General features: G+C 43.8%; 1 protein-coding gene across 1 annotated transcript in view; it reads right to left on the minus strand.

The window, feature by feature from the left end:
* Nucleotides 1–10861, minus strand: part of LOC307071507 (protein kinase C epsilon type-like) — a 68479-nt gene that overhangs the window by 19556 nt on the left and 38062 nt on the right. Inside the window, exons 7-11 of the mRNA XM_079730502.1 lie at nucleotides 9508–9640; nucleotides 8516–8658; nucleotides 6807–6903; nucleotides 6175–6443; nucleotides 4178–4351 (exon numbers count right to left, since the gene is read on the minus strand). Of these exons, the coding sequence (XP_079586628.1) occupies nucleotides 4178–4351; nucleotides 6175–6443; nucleotides 6807–6903; nucleotides 8516–8658; nucleotides 9508–9640 (816 nt within the window). The remainder of the gene's footprint in view (nucleotides 1–4177; nucleotides 4352–6174; nucleotides 6444–6806; nucleotides 6904–8515; nucleotides 8659–9507; nucleotides 9641–10861) is intronic.

The following is a 10861-nucleotide window of genomic DNA, read 5'->3' on the forward strand; positions in this document are numbered from 1 at the left end:
CCCCCTGATAAAACTACAGTTGGGGAAATACTAGTATTGTACTTTGTAACAATAAAAACATGGAACGACGCCTACTGGATTTCTATGGTGGTGACGCTGTTGTGAAGTGAAAGACATATTGTTATATAGCGCACAAATACTCTGTCGTCGTGTATGACGTGCTCGTAGGATTAACACTTATTTTCCTGTACAAGAAGAAGAAAGAATATTTCCAAACCATAAATAACAAAATCCATTAAACATGTAACAAACCAGTTCACGCCTCTGTAACATTTTCTCTGCAGCATTCTAAAACAGTTTTGTCTGAAATTGGACACACAGACGCAGACACACATACATACACACACACCCCACCTACACGCACACACACACACATACACACACACACACACACACACACACACACACACACACACACACACAGCACTGATTTCCTTGCAAGATTACTTATGCAGCAAGTGATGCATGGAACATTCAACAGCATAACTAGCTCTGGTAACCAAAACACAAGACACAGACTCTGTGCATGTTCTTGTGTGTGTGTTTGTTCGTGCCAGTGTGTTTGCATTTGTGTGGGTACAGAGAAAACACGTTTTTAAAAAGTACTTTGACAAAATGGCTACGGCTCTTTGGCTATCATAAATGACTATCAGAGTATTTACTCATTAAACTCACAAAAGTGACACACAAAATATAAACTTTAAGTAATCCTACATGGATTGTTCATGTCATGAGTAAACTAAAATGTCTCCACAATTTTCTTTCAATTGCTTAAGCACGATTTTCCAAACAGGGCCAGTTTTTTCAAAACACTACACACAATTAGCACAACCACACACACATCAGCAGAACACCTCAGACCCTTTGCAAAATGAAACACTCTTGTCAAAACTATACACAAATTGATCAAAACCATATTTTGTCACCATATGAAACACACACGCCTCAAATTACTAAATTCTGTCGGAACCAGTTAAACACTGCTGTTGTTGACCTTAAACACTTTGAGCAATTCTACCTCTTAGTGATTTGAGTACTGTTTATGAAGTACACAGCCGTCAAAACGTCCTTAAGACAGATGCCGCTGTATATCTGCTCAGATTTGGCTGAACTCTTAGTCCAGCCTCCCTCAGCGTCAATCCATGGTTCAGGACATGGACGACTAGTGTTGCGTGAATTTCATTTGCTAAATTTGGTCCTGTGTATGTGTGTGCATGCAAGTTGGTGTGTAGGTCTGTGTGTCGGTGTGCATGTGTGTGTGTGTTTGCATACGACTGTGTGCATGTGTGTAGCTGTGTGTCTAAGTGTGTGTGTGCAAGCGTTTTTTTTTAGTGTGTATGTGTGTATGTGTGTGTGTGCCTGCGTGCATGTGTCTGCATCCCTGTACTGTGTATGGTATTTATATGGCTGGGGTTAACCCACAGCACACCTATTTCAAAAGTGATTGTGTCCATACAATATCTGTGTTGTGCGCACATGTGTGCATGTGTGTGTGTGCAAGACTGTAAAACAGAAAATGTGCATGAGCTTGCTTTCCTCCCTCCCACCAAAGGTCAGCCAGAGGAAGAGAGAGAGACAGAGACAGAGAGAGAGAGAGAGAGAGACAGAGAGAGAGAGAGAGAGAGACAGAGAGAGAGAAATGTTGTCCCTTTTCTTCTTCGAGCACGTTCTCCTCCTGATTCAGGTCTTCCTCTTCCTCCAAATCTACATCTGGCTGGGCCTCTGCCTCTTCCTCCTTTTTCTCCTCTGTGGATTCCCCCTCTCACCCTCACTCTTCTTCTGACTCTTTCCATTTTGGTTTCAATAAAGTCAGGTGAACTTACCTGCTTCATTTTTATAGTGCTTGAACCTGATTGGTGTGTCTTCATTTAAGCAAGCATGTGTTTGCGTACCTGATTGGCTGTGCTTAACCAATTGGCTCATAAGTGTGTTCACTTGACAGTCAGCGCTTTGGAATTGCAAGGAAGTGTCATCCTGATATACAAATGTGTTTAATGTATGCAAGCAGTGGCGGCTGGTGATCAAAAATGTTGGTGGGGCACAGTAATAGATAGTGGGTCTGGGGGTCTGGGGGTCTGGGGTCCCCCCCCCCTCCCCCCATAAAAAAAATTGAATTTAATAGATTTGATTTCCTGTATTCTGGTGCATTTTGAGGATGGCCACTACCTATTTACCTACTATTCATTCAGATTCATAGCCTACATCCTGACTTGCAGGGCCTGGACAAGCTTACACTGCATACACAGACCTACTTCATGACCATTCCACCAGCCATTGCTATTCGACCCATTGTTGTTATTCTGATATTGAGACAAATCATGATCACTGTCCTATAGCGACCATTTTTTGTGAGTCTCAATGTCTACTTCAAATGCAGTTAGAAATATGGGACAGTTGCTTCATTTTGTTTATATGCTACAGGCCGAAAGACTAAATTAATATGTAACTTACTTGCTCCTTTTAAGTATAACATTGCTTGGGGAGTCCAATTCCCCCACTGAAAAGGGTGGAAAGTGCTTACAACTCTCTGCTAGTTAGCGATCTATCTCTTCTCTACATGTAGTTGTGTTGCGCGAATGCTGCTGAGGGAGGTAGCCTATTTGATTGATTCGCTGAATTGTCCAATCATGTGGTGATAACAAAAAAGAAAAGCGATACCATTGGCCTGGGGTGCACACTGCTGCGACCCGAGGGCGAATTTTCTTGCGCCAATGAAAAGCTGTCTCTGTTTGATAGACAGCAAAAAGTTAGCGAGCTTACGTTGACTCCAACGTGGCCGGCGCCCCTAACTTGGAGGAGGGCTTTATTTCGAATGACCAATAACTAGCCTAGCCCAAATCATTGACGTTCAGACGCATTTAAATGGTTGCTGGAAGTGACAAGTATATCACACAATTAAACGAGGATAAACGCTATGTATTTCTGTTGATTTATTTCGTATTGATAATAGTTGCTAAATAGTTGGCAGATATATTCAAGTGAATATTTCACGGAGGGGCGGCGCCCTAGCGCCCTCTATTGACCCACCGCCACTGTATGCAAGTGTGTTTAGTGTGTTGCAAATCACTGTGTGTATTGTTTTGCAAAAAGTGTGAGCCTGACATTGTGCTTATAGTGGTGCAAATCGGGTCGAAGGTGTGTAATCATAACTAAGGTCTAATCATTTGATAATTGTGTGATACTTTTGATTTAAGTGTCTATGCAATCGTAAAAAACTGTAAGAAGCCTATTTACATTTCTGTTATCACCAAGGCTGGAAACTATTTGATAATGTAAAATATAATAAGCATATATTGCCCCCTAGTGGTAAACCACTATAATATCACAAAGTGATATATTACATGGTAACTTTATGTGTGACTACAACTGTGTGTGCACACAAGCAGCCATGGTCTAGGTGTTGGTTCATGGTGCTGGGTGTTATGTTACTGTATGTATAGTTGTTGAGTTTGAAGTATATGTATATTCATACATCTGTGTGTGTGTGTGTGTGTGTGTGTGTGTGTGTGTGTGTGTGTGTGTCTCTGTGTGTGTCTTTGTGTGTTTGTTTGTTGGTTCAAGCGTGTGCATGTCGGGGTGCATTGCTTGAGTGTTTGAATTTGTGTGTGTGCGAGTGTGTGTGTGTGTGTTTGTAAGTGTGTGTGTGTGTGTGTGTGTGTGTGTGTGTGTGTGTGTGTGTGTGTGTGTGTGTGTGTGCGTGTGTGTTTTTCAACCTACGGTCCAATGTATGTTTGTTTTGTACTGATGGTTTCAGTTTCTCCCTCCTCTATCTGTGTTTGTTTCTCTGCAGAGGTTGAGTGGGTAATTTGTTACTAGTTGTGTTATTTGCTTGGGCAGCTGGCAGCTGGTATATCAAGGTCTGGTTTGAAACCAGACCTGTTGCCAGCTCCATCACAGCAATGTCCTGCTGGTTTTAGTTTCCTTTTCAGTTGTGTTATTCTGTCATTCGGAATTGAATCATCCTAACTATTAACTGATTGTGTGTGTGCAAGAGTGTGTTTGTGTTTATGCGTGTGTATGTTTGTGTGTGTGTCTGTTTTTGTGTCTGTGTCTGTCTGTCTGTCTGTCTGTGTTTCTGTCTGTGTGTCTGTCTGTCTGTCTGTCTGTCTGTTTGTCTGTCTGTCGGCCTTTGTGTGTGCGTGCATTCGTGCGTGTGTGTGTGTGTGTGTGGGCCTACCCTGGTCTGGAAGCAGCAGTACAGCTGGGTGAGGTAGGGGTGTTTGCGGGCCAGGGCCAGGATGCGCTTCTCGGTCAGGGTGCAGTCCACGTCGTCGTCCTGCAGGATCACGTCCTTCTTCAGCACCTTCACCGCAAACACCTCGTCACTCCCCTTCTGCTCCGCCAGCATCACCTGGACACACACACGCACACACACACACACATACCCACACACACACACACACACACACACACACACACACACACACACACACACACACACACACACACATTCACACATTCAATCAGTATCAATACACACTAGGACCAGTACACATCAGGACCAGTACACATCAAGACCAGTATGTATCCGGACAAGTAAACATCAGGACCAGTACACATCAGGACTAGTACACACTAGCACAGTTACACAAATGGTCTTTATGCATTTATCTGTTGTAGATATAAAATGCTACGATCACACATTTGGCAGTTATGCTTCAGAATCAAAAAAATGTATAATATACACACAAAACAATGTTCCCTCCCTGAACCTCTCATTGAGACTCTTTACACGTCTAACACCACTTTTTGACTGTTATTTTCCACTGCCTCCACTCTGCTCAAATCTCTCATCGCTATGGTCTTTGAGCACACACCTCCACCTTTCCTTACTTTACATATCACAGCCATTTCTTTATTTGGGTTGGTCTAAACCTCACATAGACGTATGATTCAATACAGAGTAAAGAGGTCGGAGGGATGCCAGCAGAGTGAGAGAGGCCCAGGAGTGCTGTACCTAAGATTTAAGAGCTATTCTTTCAGAGTAATGGGTTCTAAATGTCCTAACCATTCATCAGCGAGGTTATGATCTGTGGGATCTGTTTCTAGTTGTTTGCGCCTGCCTCTGTATGGCAGAGAAACGTAGGGAGGGGGGCTTAGAGAGGGAGGGGACGTTGCTTTGGTTAATTAGATCCTAAATCCTGCTCTTCTCCCGTCTTTCCTGTACATACTCTTTATGGAATCTTGCCCTCAGAGGCGGTTACAGGAGTTAAAGGAGGTGTACCTTACAGGAGTTAAAGGAGGTGTACCTTACAGGAGTTAAAGGAGGTGTACCTTACAGGAGTTAAAGGAGGTGTACCTTACAGGAGTTAAAGGAGGTGTACGGTACAGGAGTTAAAGGAGGTGTACCTTACAGGAGTTAAAGGAGGTGTACCTTACAGGAGTTAAAGGAGGTGTACGGTACAGGAGTTAAAGGAGGTGTACGGTACAGGAGTTAAAGGAGATGTACGGTACAGGAGTTAAAGGAAGTGTACGTTACAGGAGTTAAAGGAGGTGTACGGTACAGGAGTTAAAGGAGGTGTACGGTACAGGAGTTAAAGGAGATGTACGGTACAGGAGTTAAAGGAAGTGTACGTTACAGGAGTTAAAGGAGGTGTACGGTACAGGAGTTAAAGGAGGTGTACCTTACAGGAGTTAAAGGAGGTGTACCTTACAGGAGTTAAAGGAGGTGTACCTTACAGGAGTTAAAGGAGGTGTACCTTACAGGAGTTAAAGGAGGTGTACCTTACAGGAGTTAAAGGAGGTGTACGGTACAGGAGTTAAAGGAGGTGTACCTTACAGGAGTTAAAGGAGGTGTACCTTACAGGAGTTAAAGGAGGTGTACGGTACAGGAGTTAAAGGAGGTGTACCTTACAGGAGTTAAAGGAGGTGTACCTTACAGGAGTTAAAGGAGGTGTACGGTACAGTAGTTAAAGGAGGTGTACGGTACAGGAGTTAAAGGAGATGTACGGTACAGGAGTTAAAGGAAGTGTACGTTACAGGAGTTAAAGGAGGTGTACGGTACAGGAGTTAAAGGAGGTGTATGGTACAGGAGTTAAAGGAGGTGTACCTTACAGGAGTTAAAGGAGGTGTACGGTACAGGAGTTAAAGGAGGTGTACCTTACAGAAGTTAAAGGAAGTGTATGGTACAGGAGTTAAAGGAGGTGTACGGTACAGGAGTTAAAGGAGGTGTACCTTTCCGAAGCTGCCCTTTCCCAGGACTTTGATAAACCGAAAATCCTTAAGGGCCATCCTCTTGATCTCTGGGGCGTCGTGACCTTTAACCTCTCCGTTCTCCTTTCCTTCACCCCCCGTCTCGCCGCTGCCAACTCCGCCTCCTCCTCCCCTATGGTCGCTCGTTGCCGTGGGAACGGAGGAAGTGAGAGCGACGGGATGCTTCTTGTGTTCTGGGCCGCGGTGGTCAAGGGATAGGGCTTTCCGGATGTTCTCCAACTCCTTCAGGTCTGCAGGGTGGAGACAGGGCAGACAACTCAATACTGGACAAATGCAAATCAATCATGTGAACTCAATCTGCATGTTAATTAATGCTCTCAATCATTTTAAGACTCCAAATCTTTGGAGTAGAAACAGCTATTAATAAACACTGTTATAATATTAGATTTAGTTCGGTTACCAAAAGGGACATTTTACATGTTTAATGTATACTTCAAAACCATCGACCAAATTTAAAACAGACCGTATAATCATGTTATGTTTATCTATGAAATGCTTTATCATTTATTGCTTGTTTTTTATAAGAATGCCTGTGTGTGTATGCGTGCATATGAGTGTGAGTGTGTTTGTATGTGTGTATGTGTGCTACATACCCGGGTCACATGGAGACGTGGGGGCGGACCGGGAGCGGTCCTCTACTGTCTGTGGGCTGACGGGCAGTGGCTGCTGGGAGTCCTGTCCTTGATGAAGCTGTGCAACATGATCCAAATAACCATCAATAGCACAGCTGAGCTGGAGGGCCGGAAGGGCGCGCTTATCCCTTTGGCCTCTGTCATATCCCCAAACACCCTTTGGTCAGTGAAGACCCCGTGGTATTCATTGAAAGAACAGGGGTGCTAACCCCTGTGTCCTCGCCAGTGTTTGGTGAGCAGTCTGCACAACCTAGCTGTACCCAGGGGGGGCAGTTCACGGGTAGCGGATGAGGTGTTGAATCCCCCCTCCCCAAACACACACACACTGCTCGCTGTGAAAAGCCCTTTAGTGTCTTGAAAAGCACTATTTAAATTTGAGGAAATATTATTAGTTATTATTACTTAATATAAGTTATTACGTTTTATCTTCGTGATGAGCCAGACAACACCATAAGCACCAGGCTTTTGACATTACGTTCATCTTTTCAAACCAAATATTATCGTTGTATATATTGTTTTGTATACGCCTAATCTATGTCACATGTACCAGTTGCCAGCAAACTGGTAGGTGCAATTGCTAGACCCATAACCAATCAGAGCAATGTAAAGTGTGACACATCCGCAGAAGCCATCTTGGTTGTTTGTGAAAACACCTTAACCGTGCTCCAATAGGGTGCACCTCTGTACAGTCATCGTATTAAACCCGCCCCCATATTAGATGAACGACTTTGATTGGCCTGACCAGGGGCCGGGCTGCTAGACATCTGTCAGAATGAGAGAGGGAACAGACACATATGCCGGAGCCAATGAAACATGAGCTGGCAGATTGGTCTGGTGACCAGGCTGGGGATATGGGGGAGGGAGGGAAAGTCTGATTCAATCAGTCTGACTGTAATGGACTACTGGAGCCTTTTTCACAGATCTTTCTTTATATGAAAAACACAGGTGTTGCTCATTACACTAATTAGGGCTCTGCTTCTTTAATGCACCAGGGCCCAGATAGACTTACCTTCACTGGTTAAGTCTGCTACCTGTGTGGTGGTACATTAAAGTAGCAGACCCCGAATGAGTCTTATGAGCAACATCTGTGTATTTCTTAAAATGGCACCTATTTGAAAAGGGTCTTTACTGTATCATTGATGTTTACTGAAAAACATGTAAATAATTAAAGCCTTTGTTTCTTATTAGCTAGTCTATGGGTTTTGGATAATTGGAGGTGGTGTTGTATGGATTCAAATCAATAGGAATAATTAGAATATGTATCAGTTACTTTCCATTAAAAGGTTCCTGTTGACCTGTTTTCCAGTCTGCAGCCTGTTGCCCCGCAGCTTGTGTCTTTGAACATTTAAAGCAACAGCGAAGAGGCAAATAGCTCTTTCCGAAGTGTTAAATATGTCACGAAGAACACATTGCAGCCAAGAACATCCTCCTCTCCTCATCCTTCTCCATCCTACTCCCCTAATGAGGCGCCATGGCAACCTGACAAACTCTATTTGACGTTGGACTTTGCTCCTACTAAGGACTAGTTGCGGTTCAAGTTGTAATTCATGTCTACGTTGGGAGTAAACTATCACCTTAGTTAGAAATGTAGTACAAACTAGGCTACGTTTGACTTAGGCATCGCTGGTGCAACCCAGTGCTTGAGTCGAACTTTGACCTCTTGACCTCACCTTTTTCCGTCGAGCGGCACTACTTGAGATCTTGTCCGGGGTCACCCCGAGGTCAGAGAGCACTTTGGCGATGCCCCTGGCGTCCACGCCGCAGTTGGGCGCCACGTTGCTCTCACAGCGCCTGTGTACGTTCACTTTACATACTGACACACACAAACCGACGCACACACACGAACACACACACATTCACACACACACACACATACACACACACAGACACACATACGCAGATAAAAACACACACAGACACACAATCAAACACGCATATAGAAACACAGACACAACCACACACACATGCAAACACACACACACACACACACACACACACACACACCCAGACACAAAAACAAACAGACATACGCAAAGACACACATACACACAAACATGCACACAAGTGGACGTAAAAACACAGTAACAAAATAGAGGACTCAAATAAAGGTGTTTTTATATGTGTAAATTGGCATGCGTCTAAAGACAGATTTTTTAGTTCTGAGAAACAACCAATATAGAAATATCTCACAGTGAAACATAAAGGCTATCTTGGTCCGGGTCAACCCATCTTTTATCCCATTCTAAGCCACAGAGTTCTTTGAAATCTTCTAAAAAAAAAGTAAAACAATTGATGTATCCATCTATCTAAATGGAGTTCTGTAGCATGCCACTCGTAATATTCATGGTAATCTACATTCTACAAGCCCCCCCCTGGGCTACTCCAGACAAGAACACAGGGTGATGGGAATCTTGTCTATTGTTAGGTTGCAGAGAATGCTACATAACGCTGGTGCTCCATGTTGCCATGCAGGAGATCTTCCTCCCTGAATCTGTGTGGTGATGGCTGGTTTAACCTGTGCACACTGTGAATTCCTCACTGGCCCAACAGGTGTGCAGCCTCAACAAGCCCCAGAGTCCAATCAGTCTGCCTTTAGCCAGGTGAGGGGGCATAATCCAGCCATCATCCACACACACTCCACCACAAACAGGTGTGGCCCTACCTTTACACTGGAGGCCCTGTCGCAGCAGACCCCAGAGCAGAGAGCCACAGTGGTCGCAGAAGGTGAGCACCTTGAAGTTGTGGATGCTGAACTTGTGGGGCATGTTCACACTGAACCTCTGGGAACCGACGGGCTGAGGCAGAGGAGGAGGTGAAGGAAGAGGTGACACACAACTCCACCGCCAAACAGAAACAACGCGCATCGTTTGAATCAACTCGATCATCTGAGGTCCTAATCATCTCATGACCCATGACCTTATCTTTATTCATGTTCCTACGTAGATGCAAATTCTGATTGCCATGACTACATGCATGCAATTTGACCTTGAATGCTAATCCTATATGCTTAACCACCAGGGGCGGAGCTATGGGCGGGGCAGCCGCCCCTGGGCCCGTGCCCTTTGCTGTTTCACAGGGGGCCCCTCCCATGGCCAACGGGCCAGCCCCTCAGCAACGAGCGAGAGAAGAGTACATTTTGTATACTGGTGGTACTCGAGTCGCAGGGCATTAACAACTTTTAAGTTAATGAAGTTGTTGATATGCTTGTCGAGACTTACATACCCATGATTTTAAGTATACTATTTTATCATGGTGGTATTCAAATTTACTTACTTATTTTTTTATTTATTTTTTTTTTGTTAATCTTTGTTGTTTCTTTACGTATATTAATCAAATAAATTCATGATTGATACCCAAATGCATGATGGGTACCATATCTGCTCCTTGAACGTCATCTGACGTCAACTGTAGCAAACATTTTGCTACATTTTGATTGTAAAAGAAAAAAATAAATAAAAATAAAACAGTTTAAGGCTTATTATATTATGCCCGAGCCAGGCCTTCTAATCTGTTTGTTTATCATTTGTCCATATTCATACGTTCTTAGAACTTCTGATCTCTTAAAACTAATTTGTTAAATATTTTTGTTGGACTAGCCAATGATAGCCCTATATTCCAGATGTGGTTCAGTATTGTGTATGTGGCTTTATTTTGTTTGAATCTTTGGAATATATCTTAATAGTTTAGCTTAACCCAGCCACTTAAGGAGCCAAGCCAGCTCAACTAGGTGCCAGTCCCAAACCTGGATTAATGGGCCAAGTCTAGTAATGAGAATAGCACATGTGTACCTGAAAGTTAGAAAGAATGCTGATGATGATTTTAATGTGTGTGTGTGTGTGTGTGTGTGTGTGTGTGTGTGTGTGTGTGTGTGTACACGTGTGTGTTGGGGGGGGGGGGACCTTGACCCATTTCTGCCCAAGGGCCCTTTGTAAAGTTGTTCAGCCACTGTTAACCACAAATACTGGATGCACATCTACATACTTTAGCTAAATGCTGCCCCACCTATGCCCAGTTAT

This window comes from Pollachius pollachius, assembly GCF_949987615.1.
Source record: "Pollachius pollachius genome assembly, chromosome: 2".
Classification (NCBI taxonomy): Eukaryota; Metazoa; Chordata; class Actinopteri; order Gadiformes; family Gadidae; genus Pollachius; species Pollachius pollachius.